Source organism: Panthera tigris, chromosome E3 (assembly GCF_018350195.1).
Source record: "Panthera tigris isolate Pti1 chromosome E3, P.tigris_Pti1_mat1.1, whole genome shotgun sequence".
NCBI classification, from domain to species: domain Eukaryota; kingdom Metazoa; phylum Chordata; class Mammalia; order Carnivora; family Felidae; genus Panthera; species Panthera tigris.
The window spans coordinates 32,425,682-32,450,771 of record NC_056675.1 but is presented as its reverse complement, the minus strand read 5'-3'; the positions used below and the strand labels follow the sequence as shown (position 1 = coordinate 32,450,771).

Below are 25,090 nucleotides of genomic sequence, written 5' to 3'. Positions count from 1 at the left end.
CACCCCCTCAGCCTGCAATGGACACAGTTAGCCGGCAGGGGACGTTCTGGCTGCTGAGCTCTGGTCAGCACCACGGACAGCTCCAGACCCCTGGGCTCGCTCCCGGCCCCTCCCCGCCTCTCCTTCCATCCCCACCAGCCCTCTCTCCTGCTTCATCCAAGGGACTTTCCTGCTTCATCCAAGGGACTTTTCCCTCCAGAACCCGACATGGACACCATCAACTGCGAGCAGTTCAGCAGACTGTTGTGTGACATGGAAGGTGATGAAGAGACCAGGGAGGCTTATGCCAATATCGGTGAGGAAGCGTTCTGAACCCAGAAAAAGGCCAGTCGAGGGGAAGAGTTCCTTTTTCTCTTTTGTTAACCTCATCCATTCACCAAGAGCCGCAACAGGCCCCTCCCTCATAAATCAGGACCAGGAGGATGCAGACCAAGGGCTAGAAAACAGAGACTCCAGGGAAGAAGGGAGATGGAGAACAGTAAGGGAAATCGACCCCTTCGCTAGTAACTATCAGGCAAACCGGATCTCACCTTTACATCCTCTGCCTCCGTATCTATACATTTTTTTAATGTTTATTTATTTATTTTGAGAGAGAGAGAGAGAGGGAGCAGAGAAAGGGCAGAGGGAGAGAGAGAGAATCCCAAGCAGGCTCTGTACTGCCAGCGTGGAGCCCAGTGCGGGGCTCAAACCCATGAACTGTGAGATCATGACCTGAGCCGAAACCAAGAGTCAGGCGCTTAACCGACTGAGCCACCCAGGCGCCCCTCTATACCTTTTTATATTTCTTGCCCTTCTTTCCTTCTTCTACACAGTCCTTACCATGCACCGCCCCCTTTCTCCCCAGCTTCTAAGCCAAACTACTCTAGTATTTGTCATATCTACCACCTGGGGGGTCCTTGTTACGTGCTGACACTGTGTGTGTGTTACTGCATTGAATCCTTACAGCAAAGGAAGTAGACAGCATTAGTATCTCCACCTTACAAATGAGGAAACTGAAATTTAAAGAGGCGAAGCCGTGTACCCAAGGCTGCAGTAGAGATAGTGATGGGCAGATGTGAGATTTGAACCTAGGTCTTTCTCATTTCAAAGTCTTTATTTTTAGCCACAAAAAGGAAAGCGTCTAGGGTGGGGAGGTTCTCTAAGGCTTAAGCTGAGAGGCTGATTTGCAGCTTTAAAAAGAGCTCTGCTTTCCGATAAGGGCAGAACTCTTTGGAGAGAGGTGTTGCCGTTGTTTTTGTTTTTGTTTTTTGTTTGTGTGTGTGTGTGTGTGTGTGTGTTTCGGAGGGGAGTAGGGTAAAGTCTCCCTCATCAGCAAGATCACCACTATCTCATACAGAGGCTTTGTTGAATTAGAAAAAGGTGTCCCTTCTTCAGAGGATGCGGCCTCCATTTGTCCTCTTGCTGGGCACCCGGGTACAGTGAACAATCTGCACAACTGTTCTTAGCAGCCCTTTTCCTGGCAACCCAAGAACCACAACACTGAGCAGGTCTGTGCTCAGCATGAATGTGGCCAGTCTTCCCCCAGTGCACAGTTAATCCAGTAGCACACAAAGCAGAAAATGGAGAGGAGTGGTAACTGTGTGTGTGTCTCAAAAATTACAGAACTGAGAAGTCTGCCCGCTTCCTTTCCGTCCTGGGAACTTATTTGAGGAAGCAGAAGTGTTTGGTGCTGAGGGCATTCATATTTCTTCACAACTGGAGGCACTGATGAAGGATCTGAGCATTCCTTAGGATTTAGGGGCTTTTCTGCTCGAGAGCATCTTCCCAGGAAGTTGAAGCGGCCAAAGCCAGGGAAGCAGAAGCTTCATCCAAGTCCGTTCCTCGAGTCTGTGGGCTTTCTCTGTGCTTCTAGAAGGCCATGCCCTGGCCTGAGCATGCAGTCATCTAAGCATCTTGGCATAGGTCTAGAAGAAGGCTTCCCTAGGTGCATAATGGGTATACTAATCACCTAATCACACCTGCCTCGTGGGATGTCTGAGGATTGGATGAGCTGCTTGGTCTAAAGTGTTTAGAAAAGGATTTTGCAAAGAGCTCCTACGGTATGCTGGCTTCCTGCGCTTGATGCCTTAACTCGGAGGTAGAGCCTCTAATCCAGACCACCCATCCCTGGACTGTAGGCATCAGGCGTTCTCATCACACAGATGAGGAAATGGAGTCCCCGAGAGGTTAAGTGATTGGCCCAAGTTTGCACAGCTAACGGGGCCAATGGGGGTGGAGCTGAATTTAAACTCAAAACCCTGTGACAACCGTACTATACTGCACTGTACTACTTTATGGCAATAGGTGACTTTTCACGGGTGTGTATCATCCCTTAAGTGGGATTCAGAGCCCATGAAGGTTCCGTGTCCCTTCGTTCGTGTGATCGTTCATTCTGCAAACACTGTGTGTGCCAAGCCCGGAGGGCCACCGTTCCTTGGTGCCTGCTCCAAGGTCTGGCACACAAGGCATTCAGAGAACTCACTGACCGACTGCCCTTTTCCCGATCTTGGCAGCGGAACTGGACCAGTACGTGTTCCAGGACTCACAACTGGAGGGTCTGAGCAAAGGCTTTTTCAGTAAGTTGGGGGATTCTTGGTTCAGCCTGCGTCTCCTTCCTCCTTGTTCCTTGGGGAGCGTCGTAACACCTGACGGTCACCCTCTGAAGGGTGGTCAGATCCCGCCCCGATATAGGGACAGTGAAGGCTCACCTTGGATGCCCACTGACCGTATGTTGGTGTCTTGGGTTTTTCCCCAAAGTCGAGCATATAGGATTGGAAGAAATGATCGGCGAGAGTGTGGAGACGCTGGAGGAAAAGAAAAGTCAGAAAAGATGTAAGTAGGCCCCTCGCTGATCTGCCCTCAGCCTTCCTGACTCCTGGCCGTGCCTTGGCTCCAGAGCCTGCTGTGGCTCCCGGCTGCTTCCCGTGTTAAGTCCTGTCTGCTCTGCTGGCTTTGGATGTTCCACCCACCGCTCCCCTCATGCTCCTCCCTGGTGACCCTGTGGTTGAGGGAGGTGTCTTCAAACACAGGTTCTGGAGTCAGCAAGAACTGGGATTGAATCCTCTGTCTGCTGTTTATGGTCTGTGTGGCCTTCAGCAAAGTGCCTGCACCTCTCTGAGCCTCCTGCTCAGTCTCCAGGCCTCCTTAACGTGCCCTCACCTGGCAGTCAACACGGGCTTTTCCATGCAAAGCAGATCATTTTGCTGTCCTGCTAACCCTCCAATGGCCACAAAATACACACACGAGGCCTATACAGTCTGGCCCTTCCCACCTCTCGAAACTTCCCACGAGCTAGTACATCCAGCCACACTGGCTTCCTTCCGTTCCTGTAACCCACATACGCTTCCCAGCCTCAGGGCCCCCCGAATTTGCTGTTCAGCCTGGAATGCCCTTTCCCCAGGTCTTCCCAAGCGGGCTCCTTTGCATTCTTTAGGTCTTGGCTAACCGGTCACCTCCTCCTGGAGGCCTGCTTTGACTCCCCTTCTACAGAGATCGCCTCACTCATTTTTACTTTGTGTCCCTCCTCGCCCCTTAGCGCTTGCCACAATCTGGACTTATTGTATTTATTGCCTTTTAGACTAGTCCCCTGCTCTGAGGACAGGGGTCTTGTCTTCCTTACTCGTTACTGCATCCCAGGAATCTAACACAGTGCCTGCAGTAGCCCGTCAATAAATGTCCACTGACTGCAAATATCTGTAAAATGGGCGTAACAGTTGATTGAGTACTTCCAGTGCTCTGGACCTTCTGTCGGACTCATACCTATTTCTTCATTTTTGAACAGGTAGAGCAGGGGCAGGCTAGAAAAATGCTGTAGAAATTCAGAAGGTGCAAAGAATATTCAGTGAAAACCAATCTCCCTCCCACCCCTGTCCCCCAGCTCCTCAGTTTCCCTGCCTGAAAACAACCCATGTTCCCACTTTCCTTTTTACCCTGTTAGAAATATTCTGTTTGTCTTGGGGCACCTGGGAGGTTCGGTTGGTGGAGCACCCAACTCTTGGTTTTGGCTCAGGTCATGATCTCGCGGTTCTTGGGTTTGAGCCCCACGTTAGTCTCTGTGCTGGCCGTGCTTGGGACTCCCTCTCTCTCCCTCTCTCTCTGCCTCTCTGCCTGCTCACTCTCTCTGCGTCTCCCTCAAAATAAATAATAAACATAAAAGAAGGAAAAACTCTATTTGTCCATCAGCCAACTCATTAAAAAAATTTTTTTCCCGCACACATCATCACGGTTTTACTAAATGCCGTTCTGCACGTTCATTTAACGTGTTTGGGAGGTCAGTTCTGTATCCCTGATGGAGAACACATGGTTGTGCCTCTGGAAAGTTCCTCTCGCTTGCTGGCTTTTTTTTTTTTTTTTTTTTTTTTGCTTTATTTGATAAATATTTTCCCCGGCATTATATCATGATCTTTTTCAACATACAGTAAGGGTGAAAGAATCGTGTTGCCAACAACCACGTATGCACCACGAACATCCTACAGTTGATGTTTGGCTCTATTTGCCTTAACACATCTCTATCCATCTGTCCGTCTTTATCCACCCACTCATCCATTCATTTTATTCTGGGGACATTCTTCTCGTTCTTTTTTAGGGCTGTGTGGAATGTCCCTGGGTGGGTGAACAATGATTTGTTTCATCAGCCCCTTGCTGAGGGACGCATAGGGTTTTCCTCCCTTGGTGTGCTGGGGCTGGATGTTTACCTTGTGGGTTCCTAGTGTGCTCCTGCAAGGTAGGGATCCCCGCCCCCGTTGCACAGATGAGCGATCAAAGGCTCACAGAGGCCACGTTGCAAAGACATAAAGCTAGGAAGGGACCCAAAGGGACATACAGCTAGGAAGGGACCCTGGCGTTCTGCCAGTGCCCCATTTCCCTGGATGCCGCAAGCTGTGGTCTGTGCAGGGGCGCCTGAGTGGCTCAGTCGGCTCAACGTCTGACTCTTGATCTTGGCTCAGGTCATGGTCCTAGGGTCATGGGATCGAGCCCCATGTTGGGCTCCGTGCTGAGTATGGAGCCTGCTTGAGATTCTCTCTCTCTCTCTCTCTCACTCTCTCTCTCAAAGAAAGGTGGGGTTTGGGCAAGGCCGTACGGGCTGCTGGGGTTCATGAGCCGCTCATGGCTTGGGCCACACCTTCCTTGGGGCAGTTAACCATGATGTTCTCTCTGCAGCCTTCCCAGAGGAGCTGCCCATGGACTCGAAGCACAGGAAGCTGGGTGAGCCGCGTGGGGGGTGCCCAGGGAGACTTTGAGGCAGGAAAGCCAGGGCCTCTTTAGGTGCATGTAGAAACTGGCAGTTGAAAGCCAAGGCTCAGAGAGGTGAAGTCACTTGTCCAAGATCACAAGGTAGTGAGAGGCGGGGTTGGGATTCAGACCAAGATCATGATTCCATAGCCGCTGCTCTGCAGTTTCAGGGTGGCTGGGAGATTCAGCTTCTCCTTCAAAGCCTCTCCCCCGACACCCCTTCTTCTTAATTCTGAGTCAGAGCTGAGACCCTGCCCCCTGCCTTGCTCCGCTGCCCCTTCAGGCCACACTGGTCCTTTTAGAGTACAGGGTCACCTAGAGTCAGCTGGTCACCCAGCACCCTCTGGCCTCCTGAGAGCCCCCGTGCCTCAGTGAGCCTCTCCCCCAGGCCCGCGCCTTCTCCCACCCAGTTGTTATTGCAAAGGTGGGGAGTCCAGCCCCTAAGCGGGGACGGAGTGAGGCAACAGCTGATAGTCGAATGGAGGAAGCCTAGTCCTGGCCCTCAGAAAGTTCTAATTCTGATAGGACTTCCTTCCTCACAGCTGAGCCCCTCGCTGTGCCCATGGTGACTGGCACTTTCCTGGTGGGGTCCGTGAGTGACTCCTCAGCTCTGCCCTGCCTGTCACCCCCTGCTGTGTTCAACAAGGAGCCAGCATCCAGCCAGAGGTGGCTGAAGGAGACCATCCTGATGCCTGGTAGGTTAGGAACTTGGGGGGGGGTACGCTTCCCCCCACCCCTGGGGGTGTCTGAAGAGTGGTCAAGGCAGGGGCAGCCGGGGACAGGACCCCCACCCCATCCATGTCACCCGCTTCCATCCCAGCCAGTCCCATCCTCTGGGTCCCCATCAGCTCAGCCCGGCCCAGAGAATGTGCTTTGGGAGGAGACACATCCCTGGGAGACATAGCAGGGACTGGTCAGCTATGAACTAAGCACCTTCCCTGTGCCCGGCCACTCCGCTCGGTGTTGGGGACACCGCCATGGGCAAGACAGACACAGCTGCCGCTCTGGGGGACATCAGAGCCCTTTAGAAAGGGAGTCAGGTGGCAATCAAATAATCACAAAAACAGGAAGACGGACACAGGTGCTCCAGAGGATCCCGCCTCACCGCCTTTGTCTCTCACAGTGCCCCCTTCAAGTTCCTTGCTGAGCTGCCTGAGCCTTTCTGCTGGACACATCCAGATCGTCCCCACTCTGCCCCAGGGGCTCTGGCAAATCTCAGGGGCTGGGACAGGGGTATCTGGTATGGTCATCTATCAAGGTGAGTGTTCGAGGCCTGGCCCCCCCACCCCTCTCCCTGCTACCAGACTACTCCCTGATCCCGTCCTCCCCAACCTCAGGCAGTAGGCAGCTGTAGCCTAGCACCTTCTCGTGAACCTCCCCAGAACGCCCTCCTCTGACCCCATTTCCCACAAATCAAAGGAGAAGAGCAGAGCTCCCCAAGGTGGTCTGGGTGAATGACCTGTCCAGTGCCTATGGCCTTCCAAGTGTCATTTCCCCCCACTAAGTCTGGGTTTTGCTTTTCTTTCTTTCTTTCTTTCTTTCTTTCTTTCTTTCTTTCTTTCTTTCTTTCTTTCTTTCTTTCTTTCCTTTCTTTCATTAATATTTATTTTGAGAGAGAGAGAGAGCATGATCTTTTCTTTCATTAATGTTTAATTTTGAGAGAGAGAGAGCGTGAGCAGGGGAGGGGCAGAGAGAGAGAGAGAGAGAGAGAGAGAGAGAGAGAGAGAATCCCAAGCAGGCTCCACCCTGTCAGCGCAGAGCCCAATGTGGGTCTCGAACTCACGAAACCATGAGAATCGTGACCCGAGCCGAAACCAATAGTCGGATGCTTAACCGACCGAACCACCTGGGCACCCCGCTTTTTTTTTTTTTCTTTTTATGAAACTTTATTACATTTTACGATCACAACCTCAATACGTGCTCGTTCACAAGCCAAACGATAAGAGATGCTTACAAGAGTTGCCGGGGCTGTCCCTCGCTGTCTTTTGCAGTGTGGTGAACAGCGGTGTGCATCCTTGCACAGCTTTGTCGGAATTGCCTCATTTCTGATCCGCAGGATGGTCCCTGCTGACCTACCGCGCTGAGTTGTCCTGGGGAAGGCTCGTGTGGGCTCTCGGGGACATGAGAGTGGGTGGAGCCGGAGGGGGGTGGGGAACTTGCACCCAATTTAAGAGCATCCTTTAGAGGTTATATGCCAGTTGTTGTGTGATGTGCTGGGACCCCAGGAGGTAGGGAACATCGCTGACATCCAGGAACGTGAGCCCTGACCACAGTGCAGGAAGAGTGTTAGAAGGACCCTTGCCCTAAGCTCCCTATGAGCTGACTGTGTCCCTTTCACAGATGGGGAAATCAAGTGTCGCTGAGCTAGATGTAACCCCGGAGGCCTTTTCTCAGTCCTGTCCTGAAATTGTCTTCTTTTGGAAGTTCCCCTGTCTCCTCCCCAGACTTCCCAAGCCACACAGCCTGATGGGGATGGGGATGACCCGAGTGGGTTCCTGGGTGGGTACCTGGCTCTTCTGACACTTCTCTTGGTCCCGATGTAGGTGAGGTGCCCCAGGCCAGCCAGGCGCTTCCTTCCAGCAGCCCCGCCATACACAGCCTCCCCAAATCCCCAGAACGGCCCGGCTCCACCAGCCCCTTTGCCCCGTCTGCGGCTGACCTTCCCGGAATGCCGGAACCAGCTCTGACCTCCCGTGCAGATGTGACAGGTAAGGACGCTTGGGGCCCGGGAGAGTCACAGGAAGCAGGACTGAGGCGCTGGGGGAAGGAATCGCCCCGGTCAGGTCCGTGAGCTGAGCTTACCCGCAGAGACAAGCAGGCTGCATTTATGGATAAAACGAGGCAGGGAGCATCTCCAGGGAATGGGGGGCATGGGAGGGTGTGCGAGGAGCGTCGCGGCCTTTAGCTAATTGCCCCCCGGCAGAAAAGCAGCCCCAGCGTGGCCAGATCTTCTGAATTGTCAGCAGAGTCTGCAAACCTCGATTTTTCCATAGCTATTGTGAGTTTTACAACTTTGGTAAAATTTTTAACAGTGCAGCTGGCCCAGAAAGGTGTCTTTGGGTAGGATACAACCTTAGGTCACCACCTTATGACCTTTGTGTGGGGGACACTCCTCCCCTGTCCGTTCTGCCTTTGGGACGCTCAGGGGACGGCATGCCCCCCTGGAAGATGGGGCAGTCCCAGGGCACGCCCCTTACCCTAACTTTCTCATCTTCAGAGGAGCAGATGTCCCCTACCCGATCCCCGGCAGCTCACGAGGTCTCCAGCCAGCTCCCGAAATGGCCTGGTGAGTGCTGTCTGACTCTCTGTGCCCCGGGGCGGGGGACCCCACTTCCCTCATTCACTCAGCCTGTCTTTGTTGGCTTGCTCATCTGATTCTGCCCCACCCCTCTTGTTTTCCAGGCTGAGGGCATGAATGAGGGGAGAGTGGTAATTGGGTCAGTGGGCGAAGGAAGGAGCCGACACTGGGGAGGGGACTGATGGAAGGTGGGATGGGGGAATGGCCCAGTCCCTATGTCTTATGCCGTCCCGCATACCCTCCCAAGCACGGTAGACAGATCGAATCATGCACGCCGTGAGCAACCCTATTGTTGTCCCCGCTTTGCACGTGAGGAGCGACCGGGGCCATCCCCCGAGACGTAGCGGGGTCCGTAACAGGCTCAAGGTCGCGCGAGTTAGCGGTAGAGCTGGGATTTGAACCAGATACGCGGATTCCACTGTCTTAACCCTTAACCCCGCCCCCCTGCCCTGTGGCCTTCCTGTCGCGAGCGAGCAAGAGCAGAAGGGGGTTAGTGAGCAGCTGCACAGGTGGATGGATAAACGAGGGAGAAGACGAGCGAATGAATGATGGGTGCGGAAGTGAACGGACGAACGGACGGACAGATGTCTGGGTAACTGAATGAAGCAGCAACAAAGCAGGCAGTGGGTGAAGAAGCTGGTGACGGTCGGGCTGGCCCCTGGGCTGTCCTCGTGGTGGCCGCCCCTGCCACCGGCACCCTCCCCGCCCAACACACACGCACCCTTGGGTCTTCGCAGAGCGGGTGGAGAAGTTCTGCAGCGCCCTTCGGGACGTGTACCAGGCTGAGCCCGCGGGCCCGGAAGGCATCCTGGTGGAGGTGGAACTGGTGAGGGCGCGGCTGGAAAGGAGCAGCAGCAAAAGCCAGGAGAGGGAGCTGGCCACCCTGGACTGGGCAGAGCGGCAGCCGGCCCGCGGGGGCCTGGCCGAGGTGCTGCTGGCCGGGGGTGACCCCCGGCGGCCGCGGGAGACGCAGGTGATCGCTGTGCTGGGTAAAGCGGGGCAGGGGAAGAGTCGCTGGGCCCGGGAAGCGAGCCGGGCCTGGGCCCGCGGCCAGCTGCCCCAGTACGACTTCGTCTTCTACCTCCCCTGCCACTGTTTGGACCGTGGGGGGGACACCTACCGCCTGCAGGATCTGCTGTTCTCCCTGGGCCCCCGGCCTCTGCCGGTGGACGATGAGGTCTTCAGCTACGTCTGGAGGAGGCCCGACCGGGTTCTGCTCATCCTGGATGCCTCCGAGGGCCTCGAAGGCCAGGACGGCCTCCTGCACAGCGCGTGTGGACCCGTGTGCACAGAGCCCCACTCCGTCCGGGGACTGCTGGCGGGCCTCTTCCAGCGTAAGCTGCTGCGGGGCTGCACCCTGCTGCTCACGGCCCGGCCCCGGGGCCGCCTGGCCCAGAGCCTGAGCAAGGCCGACGCTCTGTTCGAGGCGGCCGGCTTCTCAGCCGAGCAGGCCAAGACCTACCTGACGCGCTACTTGGAGCGCGCAGGGGCGACCGAGCGCCGAGAGAGAGCCCTGGAGCTCCTCCAGGGTCAGCCTTTCCTCCTCAGCCACTGCCACAGCCCCACTTTGTGCCGGGCCGTGGGCCAGCTGTCCGAGGCCCTCCTGGAGCTGGGGGGGGAGACGGAGCTGCCCTCCACGCTCACGGGACTCTACGTGGGCCTGCTCGGCCCTGCCGCCCGCGACAGCCCCCCGGGGGCCCTGGCGGGACTGGCCAGGCTGGCCTGGGAGCTGGGCCGCAGACGCCAGGGCACCTTGCCGGAGAGCCAGTTCCCGTCGGCGGAGGCGAGGGCCTGGGCCGTGGCCAAGGGCTTGGTGCAGCCCGCCCCAGGGGCCGCGGCGGTGGGGCTGGCCTTCTCCAGCTTCCTTCTGCAGTGCTTCCTGGGGGCCGTGTGGCTGGCCCTGAGCAGCGACATCAAGGACAAGGAGCTGCCACAGTACTTGGCGTTGACCCCGAGGAAGAAGAGGCCCTACGACAACTGGCTGGAGGGCGTGCCGCGCTTCCTGGCGGGGCTGGTTTTCCAGCCGCATGCCGACTGCCTCGGGGCCCTGGCGGGGCCTGCGGCGGCCACCCTGAAGGACAGGAAGCAGAAAGTGCTCACCAGGTACCTGAAGCGGCTGCAGCCGGGGACGCTGCGGGCCGGACAGCTGCTGGAGCTGCTGCACTGCACCCATGAGACTTTGGACGCCGGGCTCTGGCAGCACGTGGTGCAGGGGCTCCCCGCCCGCCTCTCCTTCGTGGGCACCCGGCTCACGCCTCCCCACACCTATGTCCTGGGCAGCGCCTTGGAGGCGGCGGGCCGAGACTTCTCCCTGGACCTCTGCAGCACTGGCATTGACCCCCCTGGACTGGGGAGCCTCGTGGGACTCAGCTGCGTCACCCATTTCAGGTGGGGGCAGGGGCCGAGGGAGGGGGCCTCCGCTTACGGTCTTGGTGCTGTGCCCAGTGCTGGCTCTGCGGGGTGTCACTTCCTATGCACCGTAGCTGGGCAGGGGCAGGGGTGATTCCTTCCATTTTTTTAAGATGAGGAAGTCAAGGCTCAGAGAAGGATAGCAGCTCTCCCCAGGTCACACAGCGAGGGAAGAGCAGCCTCTTCCACCACTATTTGGAGGCCTGTCACGTGCCGGGCATGGGGCCACATTTAGAATCCAAGACTGATCTGGGCTCAAATTCATTTTCTTCTCGCTGTCCCCTAATCAAGCCACCATTTTGTCATGGGGAGATCGAGGCCACAGCCACCCCTTGGCCTCCCCCCACCTCCATTCTCTCCTTTTCCATTCTGCTTTCTATTCAAGAACTGACATCTGACCATACTCTATGTAGCCCTTTGATTCCTTAACTTGGCTCATTTAAATCCTTCAGGGATGTGTTTGATCACTTCAGCCTAATCTACAGAGAATCTCTCCCACCAGCTGCCTAAACATACATTACCCAAGCTGCAAGGTCCTAAACCACTGTAGTGGTTCCACCAAGATTTTAGCACGGGGCTTCCTGGTAGCCAAAGCAAAAAGGGAAACAAAACCACTGGGAGAGCTGAGAAAAGGGAGGAATCAATAAGAGCTGGAGTGGTCTTGGGGGGCTTCCTGAAGTAGGGATGCAATTGAGGAACAGAAAGCATCTGAAAGGGTAGGAGGTCCCTTCATGGAGCTGCCCCTCCGTTATGGTCTAGCCCGGTCCTTGTGCCTGGGTCTGAGGCCTTTCCTCCACAGGGCTGCGCTGAGTGACATGGTGGGGCTGTGGGAGTCTCTACAGCAGCGTGGGGAGGCCAAGCTGCTCCGGGCGGTGGAGGAGAAGTTCACCATCGAGCCTTTCAAGGCCAAGTCCGTGAAGGATGTGGAAGATCTGGGCAACCTCGTGCAGATCCAGAGGTGAGGAGGAAGAGGCACGAGAGGTGGCTCAGAACATGCAGGTTGAGGACAGACAGGACCCAATATTAACTTGGCCGTTAGTGTTCCTCCTCTCCTTTGGGACATCCCGTGCCCTCCTCCAGGCAGCGGCCACCCCTCCCCGCCCCGGGCGGAGCCTCCAGGACCGATCACGCTGTGTGCCATCCAAAACTTGCCACCACGAACCCCATTCGTTCTCAGCCAAAGCCAGCGAGAGATTCCCTGCTTAGAGTTAAGGAAATGCCTTGTCCTTCTGGTAGCAGAAGTGATATCGATGGCCACCTTTCAAGGCAGCCGGGGCCCAGATCCTTCCCATTTTACGGATGACAGAGCTCTAAGGTCCAGGGGGCAGAGGAAACTTGAGGACAGAACAACGTTTTCTCATTCTGTCCTCATCCATTGTTTGAGCACCTACTACGTGCTGTCTGGGCTGGGTATTGTTAAGTGCTTACCCGGAGGCTCTTTTCCATGAAGCCTGCAGTAATCCCTTCCTAATGTCCTGGTCTGAGGTTTTTTGGTTTTTTTTTTTTTTTTTAATGTTTATTTTTTTGAGAGAGAGAGAGAGAAAAGCAGAGAGAGAGGGAGACAGGATCTGAAGCAGGCTCTGTGCTGCCAGCAGAGAGCCCGATGCAGGGCTGGAACTTACGAACCGTGAGGTCATGATCTGAGCGGAAGTCGGCCACTTAACCGCCTCAGCCACCCGGGCGTCCCCCCTGAGGTGTCTCTAACAGGACCACAACAGTCGCGAGGAAGGCAGACCTTCTGGGGAATCTGGGGACACGGGGGCAGGCATCTTGCAATACTTAGGGGCTCAGTGACAGGCGAGAAGCCTGCTGCCCGTTAACATTGCCCGCCCGTTCTCTCCAGGACAAGAAGTTCTTCAGAAGATACGGCTGGAGAACTCCCTGCGGTCCGGGATCTAAAGAAGCTGGAGTTCGCGTAAGCAAAGGAGTGAATCATCTCGGGTCCCCACGAGGTGTCTCATCTAGCATTAGCTGGGCCTGTGCCACCCGGATGGAGATGGGTCCCCCAGATCATTCTTAGCCTCTGGCCTCGCCCCTCTGGACACCAGCATCCAGCATCCGGGGCCTGGCCGGTCAAGGCTGGGGCTGCGGTTTCTCGGGCATGAAGCTACATGGCCCGTTTACCGGTGAACGTCCTCCTTCCCGTTCGTTCACTGGGCAGATATACTCAACTGACCCAGGCTACTGTCCTCGGTGAGGCTGCAGTCTAGTGTAAATAGACAATTATGACCTCCTGCGGTCAGTGGCAGTGACTCAGGGGCTGGGAGTACAGATTTGAGGGGAAGGTCAAAGGGGACTTTGCAGAGAAGGCAACCGAAGGGTTGAAGCTTGAGGACGGAGGAGGAATGAGCCAGGCGGGGAGGCCATGCAGAATGCAGGTATGGTTACTCTCTCCCCATTGTACAGATGAAGACACTGAGGCCTAGAGGGTGTCAACTCTCCGGAGTTACAGAAGTCAGGTCAGTCGGGCTCTTGCCCCAACAGAGGAAGAAGCTAAATTCGTGGGTGATCCTGGTTAGGGATCTAAAAGTCACCTCTAATGATTAGGAAGAAATCATTAAATGCCTACAGTGTCCTCAACGCATTTCGTAGGTGATCCGGGAGCTAGTCACTATCTTCCCCCATTTTACAGATGAGGAAACTGAGGCCTAGCGAGGTTAAGCGACTTGCCCAAGGCCCCCGGCTGGTCACCCGCAAGCAGCCCGCTCCTCGTGGTCTCTGCTCCCCCGCGCCCCAGAAAAAGCCAAGCATTTCTTGTTTTGAACAGAGACAAGGTGCCACGTTTGTGCAGACAGCAGTGTTGCTGAAAAGAGGAAATGTATGAAAACAATCACCAAGGGCCCCTTCTGGCTTTGAAGTATTTTCAGCATAAAAAGCCCCTAGTTTGAGGCCGAAACTGTGTTCTGGGGAACAAGAGTTGTGAAGTGGAACGGCCCAGAACCAGGAGACTAGCCACCTGGAGGCCAGAAGCCACGAGAAAGTTCTGAGGAAGGAAGGAAGGAAGGAAAGGCCTATTTCGGGTGTGTGACGGGCAGCCGCGGTGCCAGATAGTACGCAGGCCCCATAAGCCTGGAGATGAGGCCACGGGCTCTGCTGGGGCAGAGGGTTCTTCCCGGATTCGGCCCCCATCTGCTTCCCCACCCTTCAGTTTCCCGGGCTGCCTTCCCTGCTCACTCCACTCCAGCCCTATGAGTCTCCTGGTTGGCTTCCAACCTCACTAGGCACTAACCGGACTCTGGGCCTTTGCACGGCCTCTGTCTTCTGCGCACAATGCTCTTCCCCAGGTATCTGCATGCCCCACGCCCAGACTTTCTCACTTCCTTCTGGTTTCCACTGAGTGAGGCCATTTCGCTCCCATGTTTCAAAGTACGATTTCACCCCCCTCACTGCCATACTTTTCTCTGTATTACTTATTGTCTCCCGCACCAGACAATTTACCGATTTCTTTATCTGTCTTGCCCCCCGGACCCCACCCCCAGACTGTCATCTCCATGAGGGCCAGGATTTCTGTCTGTTACATGTCTGTAGACATGTAATCGACATTCGATGCGTGAATTCTGTGATCCTTCCGACAAGCTCTTGAGATGGGGGCTGAATCTGAGGACACAGAGACGGAGGTGAAGGGAGTTGCCCACAAGGCCCCACGGGAGCCAAGTGGTATCGCCCGTAGTTCAAATCAGAATTTGGACTCCTCCCGCCTCGTGACCTTTTAGTGACGCTTGCGGTTCCCAGACTGAGATTTCAGTCACCATCTTTTCGTCTTTATCAAGGGCGTTCGTTCAAACAAGCAAAAGTTTTTCTCTAGGAAGGGGCATTTTATGACATTTCAGAATCAAAGGCCGGTCTTCACGTTGGGGACACTTAACCTTGTATTTTAAGAGCAGAACAAAACAGCCCTCTGGCGTCTTTATTTTTCTCATTCCCTGGAGGTCAGGCGTGGACGTTGATCCAGGCTGTGAGACCTTGTGTGGATTAGGTAACCTCTCTGTGCCTCAGTTTCCCCATCTGTAAAACGGGGTTAAGAAGCGCCCTCAGCTCAGAGTCCTTGTGCAGTTGAGATGAAATCTAATCTGAGTGAAGGATCCAGCATGTGCCTGGCACATAATAAGTGCTCCATAAACAGTTTTATTTGTTAGTAAAATGTAATGGCAAATAAGTAAGCCATGTTTTTTCAAGACTGGTGGGTTGTCAGGCCAGAATGTGGGAACCACGTCCGCAGGCCAGGAGCCCAGCTGGCCTCTTGGGGCCTGGGGGGCTTTGGAACAAAAGGGATTGGGTGGCATCTGGTGGGGGTCAGGGGAGGGAAGGCCCTAGGGAGGCAGGAAGGGGAAGAGACCTCAGGTGAGCCTGCCTTCTGTGCCGTTTCCAGCCTACCCTGGGGCCAAATGAAGAGCTATGGCTGTTCCAGGCTCTTACGTCTGCTCTTTGCCTCCTAGGCTGGGCCCCGTCTCAGGCCCCCAGGCTTTTCCCAAGCTGGTGAGGATCCTCGAGGCCTTTTCCTCCCTTCAGCATCTGGAGTGAGTATGGACCCGGGTACCTTCCCTGCAATCTCTGGTTTCAATAACCCCAAACCGTGGCCCTGAGGAAGGTGTGCAAAGAAAGTCTTTCTGTATCTGGCCCTTCCTCCCTCTCTCCTGCTGCCTCCTCAGTATGGCTGGTGGGAATGGCCTGAGGCCCCCACGGAGGGAAGCTATGGATGAGAATCCCCAGTAACAAAACAGTGGAATCCTTTCGTGACCTTTGAGACTCTTCCGTCCCGGATCTCACGTGTGTTCCCACCTTCCCCGTGGGGAGGTGGGGTCGGGGACCATGATCCCCTTGCACGATGGTGATCCCAAGAGGTTAAGGCAGCTGTTAGAGCTCAGGAGGCCTCTGGGGGTGAAGGGGGAGAGGAATGATTCAGTTCCCTGGAGAGTCAGAACCTCATCCCCTTGTTGGCCAGCTGGCGCCCCTGGGGGATGAAGACCGGCTCTCAAAAGTTTGCCTGTGGCGTGTCCAAGGTGGGGGGGGTGGGCATGGGAGGGGGCTGCTGGTCAGCTGGCCTCCAGACTGCCGACTGACGGCCCCTCCCTCTGATGCCACCCGCAGCCTGGACTCGCTGAGCGAGAACAAGATTGGCGACGAGGGTGTCGAGCAGCTGTCGGCCACCTTCCCTCGGCTCAAGGCCCTGGAGACCCTCAAGTGAGTGCCGGGGCTGCCCCTCCTGTGGCATTTGGCTTTTGTTTTCTTTCGTGTCCACCCAGCCATGCAATCATTCACTTGCTTCCTGATGCAATCACGCGTGCGCTTGAGCATCGTGCTAATTAGCAAATGCACGGGGCGCCTGGGTGGCTCAGTTGGTTAAGCGTCTGACCTCAGCTCATGATCTTACAGTTCATGAGTTCGAGGCCCGCGTCAGGCTCTGTGCTGAGCCTGCTTCAGATTCTGTGTGTGTGTGTGTGTGTGTGTGTGTGTGTGTGTGTGTGTCTGCTCCTCCCCCACTCACACTCTCTCTCTCTCTCAAAAATAAATAAACATTAAAAAAAAAAGATTTTAATCAGCAAATGCACCACTGGAGGGCCTGGAGACCCAGCTTCCCAGCTTTAAACAAAACAATGCCCCTGACCTCAGGGATCTCCTAGTAAACAAGTGAGCAAACAAATAAATCTATAATTATGAAGTGCACAGTGACGAACATAATTAAGACGTAGGGAGAGAAAATGACAGGGAGGAGGGGGCTGGTGAGGGAGGAAAAACGGACTAGGATTTGTCACCAAAACATTACCAAAATAGCAGTCCTTTATGTTTTTTAATGTTTATTAGAGAGACAGAGAGAGAGGGTGTGGGGGAGGAGCAGAGAGAGAAGTGGGGGGACAGAGGATCTGAAGCAGGCTCCACGCGAACAGCAGAGAGCCTGACGTGGGCCTCGAACTCACCAACCATGAGATCACGACCTGAGCTGAAGTTGGATGCTTAACAGACTGAGCCATCCAGGCACCCCATAAATATTTATGAAAAAACCAAACACACTGTCCTGGGTTTCGGGAAGTGGATGGATACAGTGTAGGAGAATCTACATGGTCGTTTATTGAAACTGTCATCAAAGTCTATGCACGCTCTGCCTCATAATCAGGACCCAGGACAGCCGCAGGATTCACTAGGGGATTTCCTTGAATGCAGGGACACTGAGGCATCCTGTCTAATTTATAGGATTCTAGGTAACACTGTGGGGAAGCTGGCTCTCCCTCGCTCCCTGCCTGCCCCCCACCTCCTTCCTTCCCTTCCCGTCCTACCTTTCGTTCCTGTCTTTTCCCCACTTATGTACCGAGCACCTGTTATGTACTTTGCACCGATGTGGGCACAAGGATACAGTCAGGAACAAAACAGACCTGGCAGTAAACAATATGAATACTTATTCACTTACAGTGTGGAGCTGTGGGCCAAAGGGGAAAGGAGGATGGTATCCAATCCTAGAACAGGTGTGTGTGTGTGTGTGGTGGGGGGGTGGAGTGTGATCTCTTTCTCGTTGGTTCTCACCCTCGCCTCCCACTCAGCCACAGGACAGAACAGTATCTCTTTATTAAGAGCACGCAATACCCACAGCGCCATTCACAGCCTGTTCCCCACGACCGTCCTCGAGGCAGATGGGCACGTGTTTGCTGCTCCGGGCCACCCTGTGAGGAGGAAACGAGAGTTCCCCGGCTCTACCCCGGGGTGGGTGGGCACAAGTTTGGTGCTAAGCCCTTGCTGTCCCATCCCCGCAGCTTGTCCCAGAACAACATCACCGACGTGGGCGCCTGCAAGCTCGCCGAGGCCCTGCCCTCGCTGGCTGCATCCCTCCTCAGGCTCAGGTGAGTGGGCACCCCCTCTCCCCCATCGACCAGGCGCTGAGCTGGCAGGCTGGGGGAGGGCTGAGAGCCCCGCTCTGTGCAGGTACAAAGCCCAGCACTGGGGCCGGAGGCGGTTCCTGCAGGCTGTTGTGTTGCTTGCCATTGTGGTAGGTGATGGGGGGTTGACCGAAAATCCAGTATGAGCACAGCCCCCTGCAGCTGGGCCACGCCACGACCCCCCAACGAGAGGATAGAAGGTCCTGGGAAAAGAGCATCTGGCAAACTAGACAAGTTGCTTACTCATGCGAGACTGTTGGCTCCTTTGGAAGACGGGTACTATCCCAGTGGCCTATGGAAAGGGCTTGGTTCAGTGCCTGGCTGTGGTGCACCATAGATACTGGTCCTCTTTCCCCAGGGGAGGGCAGGACTGAGCCTTTGCCCAGGGTGCCGGTTTTAGAAGGCAGCCTTGGCTGGCTCTAGTCGCTCACACAGTGCCTGCACCGCCACCTTCTGGTGGGCCTTGGCATAGCACCTCTTGCTCTTTGATGACTTCCCTCCTGGCTCCCTGATGGTCCCAGGACAGATTGGGGCGTGGGGGAGCTTGGACCAGAGCCCCAGTCATTCAGCTCCGTCTCTCTCCTCTCTCCCCAGGCTGGGAGGAGCTTCCTGCTCCTTCCTCAGCCCTCCCCACCCGCCTAAGACGGCCAGAGTCATGTTTCCAAGGGAGATGGTATCTGGTTCATCTAGTTATTGACACATCCATTTGTTATCCTTCCAGCCAGGGTTGCCATGTGCAGCTGTGTGGGTCGTATATTGTGCAACTTGCAGTCTATGGGATCGGCACTTCGTAGAGTTGTGCAGGGCATCTAACTGCCTCTAATATCAACCATGGGTCAGAACTTGTGCTAGGAACTGGAGATTCAGCTATGAACAAAACAGATACGGTTCTTGCCTTCAGGCCTAATAAATTCATGCATTATATTATTCATGCATAATAAATTCATGCATTATTCATGCATAATAAATAAGTAAGCATAGGCACAAATATTTTAAACTAGCGACTCATGCTGGGAAGGAAACAAACAAGGGCCCAAGAGGGTACAATGGGAGTAGTGAATTCACCCAGGAGGTCAGGAGCCCCTTCCCTTTCTGTGGGAGTCGCTCAGGGACAAGCATTCCGGGAGGAGGTAACAGAAGATGCAAAGGCCTTGAGGTGGGAAAGAGTTAGAGCCTTTGCCAGAAGGGCCACTGTGGCTGGCTCCCGGGAATGAGGGACACAGGGTGGGACATGAGGTGGGAGAGGTAGGGGAGGTCAGATTGAGCAGGGAGGCCCTCGTAGGTCAGGAGGGGGCTTTTGGTGGGGCATATCGGGGCAATCTCTGATCTCCCACTTTAAAAGACCTCATCCTTTATGCAATCTAAGATGCCATCCACTGTAAGACCCCATTAAGAGGACAACACGCTGCTGATTAAACATTCATTATCAGACACATCCTGATCTCAACGATCTTCAAATATGAACCTGCATATCTTGGCATCAGTGAAATATGGGAAGAATCCTCTGTCCTTGGGCAGACAGGGAACCTCCTGGGTCCTACGACCCACCCCAGGAAGAAACTGCAAAGCCTCTACCTGTTTCCTCCCCTCGGTACCCACCAACCTGTGACATCAGGGGACGCTGGAGCTTAGCCTGAATCCACTTTGCTGCAGTATAGACCTGCTGCTTTTTACATGCAGCTTGGTGGTATGGCCCTGAGGCTGAGTCATGGCCAAGTCGTGGCCTTGAAATGAGGACCAAGGCAGACCTGGCTTGTTAAAAAGACGGTTGTTGATGAGGGTACAGCTTATCGCACCAGTGACACCCATCATGTTATTTACCAGCTGGGGATACGCTGCAGAAACCCGAGCTGGCCCTGAGTGTTTCTCTCCCCCACTATCCCCACAGCTAGTCATACCACCCACGGTCACTCATATAATCCTGAGCCCACCCCCCCTCCCCAGCCCCAGACATAGTAATAACCACAGCTAGTATTAAGTTCATTCCACATGCCCGTCCTATTCTGGGTATTGTGCCATCGATAACTCATTTATTCCTCCCCACAATTACTCATGCCTATTTTATGGAGGAGTAAGTTGAGTCACAGAGGAGTTAAGTCATTTGCCAAAGGTCACACAGGCAGCAAGCCCCGAGGCTGGGATTTGAACCTGTGAAGTCTCAGCCAGGAAGCTACTTCGGCTAAAGTCCCGTTGCTTCCCTGGGCTCACTGTGTGACCCCAGAGGAGCAGCCTCCGCTCTCGGGGCCTCAGTTTGCCCCTCCGTAAAATGGGGCCGGAATCCAGCTGGGTGTGGATCCCCCTGGGTCCTGACCTCCCGGCACCCCCGGCCCCTGCCCCGACCTCTGTTTTGGCAGTGTATACAATAACTGCATCTGTGACATGGGAGCCGAAAGCCTGGCGCACGTGCTTCCAGACATGGGGTCCCTCCGGGTGCTGGAGTGAGTATGGACGCCTGGGCAGTGGGTGGCCGGGGTCTGGGGCTTGCGGGGGCAGGGCTGCGGGCTCTCCTGCTGGCACCCTGGGAAGGGCGGGGCTGAGGTCTGGTTGCTGAGAGCGTGGTGGCCTGGGGCTGGATAGCCCCGAATGGGGGCCAGACCCTAGGATGGGTGTCTCTCCCCAGTGTCCAGTATAACAAGTTCACAGCCGCCGGGGCCCAGCAGCTGGCCGCCAGCCTGAGAAAGTGCCCTCACGTGGAGACGCTGGCGTAAGTATCAGCCCGCGGCGGGCAGAGAGCCGCCAGCCCTCCTGTGAGCCCTGAGCTCAAATCCCACTGTGGCCCTCACCAGTGTGGCACCTGGCCTCAGTTTCTTTGTCTGTAAAATGGGAGCGAGAACAATGCTTACCCCCAAGCAGTTTTTTGAGGTTTAAAATAATCTAGGTGTGTAAAGCACTTGGAACAGCGGCTGGTACCTGAAAATGGCCGATGCATTAGGGTGAACGCTGTGAAGGCACTTGTTTTCTATTATTTTGGACCCGGAAAATGTGGCAGTTTGGTTCCAACTTATGTATTGTCTTGTCCCAACGATGTCTGATGTCCAGTGTCGGTACTTTATGCTGTTCCAAGGCACTTCCAGTGCAGAACCACTCCTATCTTCCAAGGTAGATCTTAAGAGACCCACTTTACAGATGAGGAGAGCGAGGCACAGAGAGGCTCACTAACCTTTTTGAGGTTGCACAGCCGAGTCATTAGCAGAGCCAGGTCTAAAGAAAGGGGCCTCAGGGTGGTAGGAGGGAATTGAGGGCTTGCACTGGGGACTCCGGGCCCCCGTCTCTCCTCTAACCCGGCCCCTGCATGCCATGCCCATCGCAGGATGTGGACGCCCACCATCCCGTTTGGCGTCCACGAGCACCTACAGCAGCTAGATTCGCGGATCAGCCTGAAGTGATTTCTGCGATGCCCGGGACAAGGTGACTGAGGTGGGCTTGGCCGGGGAGAGCCGCAGGGGCTGCTGGGGTCAGTGTGATGTCAAGTCCGAGTCCGTAAAAAGTGGGCGGGGGCGGCGGGTGGGAGCTGGACCGTGCGGCATCTGGGGCGTCCCCCTGCGATTGGTGGAGGTGACTTTAAAAGCTTTGGGGACTCAGGCTCTGGGCGTCCTCCCTGTGGCCAGGCGTGGGAGGTGGGGGCAGGGCGTGGGGGTGGCTGTCCATGGCCCACAGCCCTTAGCTTTGAGAAGAGTTTCTAGAGGTCCCCAAGCCACCCTGCTGCTTCAGCCTGCTGGCTGTCCTGCAGTGTCTTCATAGGGCATTTGCTCTACAGGTTTCTGTGCAATGACGGTCCCCTCACTTCTGCGCTCCCCCAACCTGTGATGTCCCCCTCCTCCATCATCTCCACCTCATGCCGTCTTTTTTATTAAACTTTTTTTTTTTTTTGAGCGAGAGAGAGAGACAGGGCATGAGCCGGGGAGCGACAGAGAGACAGAGGGAGACACAGAATCTGAACCAGGCTCCAGGCTCCGAGCTGTCAGCACAGAGCCTGACACGGGGTTTGAACTCACGAACTGTGAGATCGTGACCTGAGCCGAAGTCGGCCGCTTAACCGACTGAGGCACCCAGGCGCCACCCCCCCCCGTCCTGACAGCACTCCATCCTGGGTCAAGCTGCCCCGTCTAAAGCTTTCTGACCTACCCCTTTCTCCTGGCCTCTCACAGCATGTTCTCTGAGGACGCCGACCACGCTGGACCTTGAACTGGTTGTTTGTGGACGCGGTGCTTCTTGGGCCATCGCCCGTGAGCCTCAGCATCCTGGCGCCTGGCCCTACCGGCTCAGGGCCGGCCCCCACCCAGCTCTGGGAAGGCCTTTGGCCTGCTCTGCGGACGGACCCAGGCCCGGCTCCAGGCTCCTGCGGGGCCCAGGTCGATGCCGGCCCCGACGGACGGGTGCACGGACGGGTGGTGACGCAGGCCACCCAGGGGCCCTGAGGCATCCCGCAGGACGCTCCTGGCAGCTGTGGCCGGGCCGGAGTGAGGGATTGAGGCGGCCACATCTCTGCCTCCCCAGGTCCCTGTCCGCCTGGGGAGAAGTCACTTCTCTGCACTGCTCTAACAAGGATGCCGGGTGCTCTCAGGACACGGGCGGCTGGCCCCACCTGCCCATTTCCCTGTGACAGGCGGGGAGCCTGTGGCAGCTGCTGTCCGTCTGCTGGACTCACTGTTTTGCACTAACTTTGTCGAGGTCGAAGCTCCGCCCGGCCAGACACACTGGACTTGAGCCGGAAAGAGCTGACGGTGCCCTAATGGTGGGGGGAGGGGAGTGGGCCGGAACCACACCTGCCTCTCGGCCTTCACTTCTTGGGTCATTTTTTCACTACAGTATAAAGGGCCCGTTGCATCTCACAGGCATGTCCACGGCTGGAGTTTCTACCACGATCGCCGTTTTGGGGGGTGCCCGCTGTTCGGTTATCTAAATGCATCACAAACTACCCCAAAATGCAGTGGGTTAAAACAACACACACGTTTACTCTGCTCACACACCTGTTATGTGCGCTGTGCTGGGGGGTGTGGGGGCCCAACTCGTCTCCGCCCCACTCAGTGTCAGCCGGGGCAGCTTGAAGGCTGGGACTGGCATCATTTGAAGGCCCGGTCACTCCGTGCTGACTGGGGGTCGGGGGGCTGGGGTCTTGGTTCCTCTAAGGAACTGCCAGAGGAGGACCTTTCCACGCGGGCTGCTTTGGACTTCTTCCTAGCACAGTGCCTGTGCTGAAGGGCGATCACCCAAAACCGAAGAGAAAGACAGGGACAGGGACAGGAACCATGGACCACAGGGAGAAGCATCCTTTTTATAACCCAGACTTGGGAGTCACAAAGCATCACTGACTCCTTCTTCTTTGTTCGGTAGCACAGGGGCCAGGGTTCTACAACCCCCCACTCCTCGCAGCACCCCCAGCAGAGTCCATGTTGGCCCCAAGTCCTGTCTATTTGGAAAGGATCTTTCTATGGCATCCTGAGCTTTGGTGGACAGTTTGTTATTTGGGGATCAGTAAGTCGAAGCACCATAAGCCTTGCAGAGGGGGTGTTTTCCTCTGCTCTATGCTGGGAGCCGTTCCTCAGTCAAGCTGCAATCCTGCCCTGGCCGAGGTGAGCCTGGAAGGGACCAGAAGCTTTGCCATATCTGCACAGAGCGCTGCCAGCTTGGCTCTTGTTGTTGCTTTTTTGCTGGAGCATGACCCACTTGGTCAGAAGTCCTGATTCAGGGTAAGTCTGCTTTCTCCTGGTGGCAGTGGGAGCTGTCTGTTCGGCTATAGTTGCACCAGCCCTGATGCCTGGGTCCCAACTCTCTGTTTCCCAAAGTTGGGGGGGGGGGCAGGAGTTAGGAGGGTCAGAGGGATTCGGTCCTTGCGAAGAGGTGGAGGCCTTTTTTCTCAGCCCAGCTGCAAAGGACACCAGGCGTTGTGACCCAGGTTTTTTGGGGTTTTTTTGAGAGAGAGTGTGTGAGTGGGGGAGGGACACAGAGAGAGGAGGACAAAGGATCCGAAGCGGGCTCTGCGCTGACAGCAGGAAGCCCGATGCGGGGTTTGAACTCACGAACTGCGGGATCATGACCTGAGCCAAAGTCGGATGCTCAACCGACTGAGCCACCCAGGTGTCCCCAGGGTTGGATTTTAAATAGCTGGGGCATCACTCCTCAGGGGGTCCCGGCATTTGGGGATTGCAGGCCACCCACGGGCTCCCGTTTGTATAGCCACAGGGGTGAGCACTGAGCCACCCCCCCACCCCAGTGCAGGCCTCTGCCGGCACCCCTCAGCCGGGTGGGGAGGGCACCATCATACCCACTGCTTTCGGTCTGTTCAGAGATGACACATTCCCATCAGAGGCTGTGATTATTCGTCGTTCGGACTCTTGAATGATAGCTGCCATTTATTAAATGAGCTGATACATGTAAAGTGCTTATCACCGTGCAAGGGATATAGTAAGTGTTCGATAAATATCGGTAATGATCACTTTGTGCCAATACTGTGTGAAACCCTTCCTGCTCAAAGGGACCACGGTCTAGGGCCAGCAGCACAGACCCCCAGAGCTAGACTGCTTGGGCTCAGCGCTCAGCTCACCACTTGTGCAGATTCCTTCTCTGTGCCTCAGTCTCATCATACGAAAAGTGGGCAGTTACAGTATCCCCTTCATGGAGGTTACGCAGAGTTCCAGGGAGCTAATATGCTGACGACAAGAGCTGGCATACAGCTCAATACTTGTTAGCTGTCCCTATTACATAGGAATATGTGTTTTCTTCCTGCGTCTGCCTGGAATGTTCTTCCCGGCCCTTGGGACAACTTCTGACCCTGTAGGACTCCGTTTAAAGGACAGCAGCAACTTAGGAAGGTCTACCAGACCACCCTATTGAATAGATGTCCCTCACTCCCACTCTCCAAATTGGTCTGTCGTTTCTTTTTCATGTTTATTTGTTGTGTTGTCTGCTTTTGTTCTGGGATGTGGGCTTCAGTAGGGCCGGTCACCTGTCTGCTTTGTTCGTTGCTCTGTCCTCTGCACCCAGCAAGGTGCCTGAACATAGTAAGTGCTCACTAAATGTTTGTGGAATGAATGATCCTCACCACTTTGCTTTCTTTGCTTTTTTCATTCCACAAACATGTGCTGAGGGCGCGGTAGCATACTCAATAGAATGCTCAAGGTGCCTGCTCTGGGAAGTCATGTATTTTAGTCAATTAAAAAAAACTCCCCAGGTAGGGCTGTCTGGTGTGATTGGGCAGTCTGTGCACTGCACAAAGGCACCTGGACAAGGGGGCACATGGGGGCTGCAAACCATTGTGGGCTCTGCTTGCCAAGCTGTGAGTCCTGATATGGAGCCATGTGAGCCC

The 25,090-nt window shown here is 55.5% G+C and overlaps 1 protein-coding gene across 8 annotated transcripts in view; it reads left to right on the top strand.

Moving 5' to 3' along the window:
* Nucleotides 1-22,616, top strand: part of CIITA (class II major histocompatibility complex transactivator) — a 45,842-nt gene extending 23,226 nt beyond the window's left edge. For 4 of the 8 annotated variants that reach the window (XM_042971246.1, XM_042971250.1, XM_042971249.1 and 1 more), the window contains exons 3-20: nt 200-295; nt 2,493-2,555; nt 2,737-2,811; nt 5,140-5,184; nt 5,754-5,906; nt 6,335-6,469; nt 7,755-7,919; nt 8,429-8,497; nt 9,247-10,897; nt 11,718-11,876; nt 12,762-12,833; nt 15,355-15,435; nt 16,007-16,099; nt 17,662-17,748; nt 20,139-20,222; nt 20,405-20,488; nt 21,095-21,201; nt 21,933-22,616. In XM_042971246.1, the coding sequence (XP_042827180.1) occupies nt 200-295; nt 2,493-2,555; nt 2,737-2,811; nt 5,140-5,184; nt 5,754-5,906; nt 6,335-6,469; nt 7,755-7,919; nt 8,429-8,497; nt 9,247-10,897; nt 11,718-11,876; nt 12,762-12,833; nt 15,355-15,435; nt 16,007-16,099; nt 17,662-17,748; nt 20,139-20,222; nt 20,405-20,488; nt 21,095-21,170 (3,188 nt within the window). In that variant the 3' untranslated portion in view covers nt 21,171-21,201; nt 21,933-22,616. Of the gene's footprint in view, nt 1-199; nt 296-2,492; nt 2,556-2,736; nt 2,812-5,139; nt 5,185-5,753; nt 5,907-6,334; nt 6,470-7,754; nt 7,920-8,428; nt 8,498-9,246; nt 10,898-11,677; nt 11,877-12,761; nt 12,834-15,354; nt 15,436-16,006; nt 16,100-17,661; nt 17,749-20,138; nt 20,223-20,404; nt 20,489-21,094; nt 21,202-21,932 lie in introns of those variants that run through there. The other 4 variants (XM_042971247.1, XM_042971248.1, XM_042971252.1 and 1 more) reach the window with 4 other exon arrangements.
* Nucleotides 22,617-25,090: the final 2,474 nt, after the last annotated feature.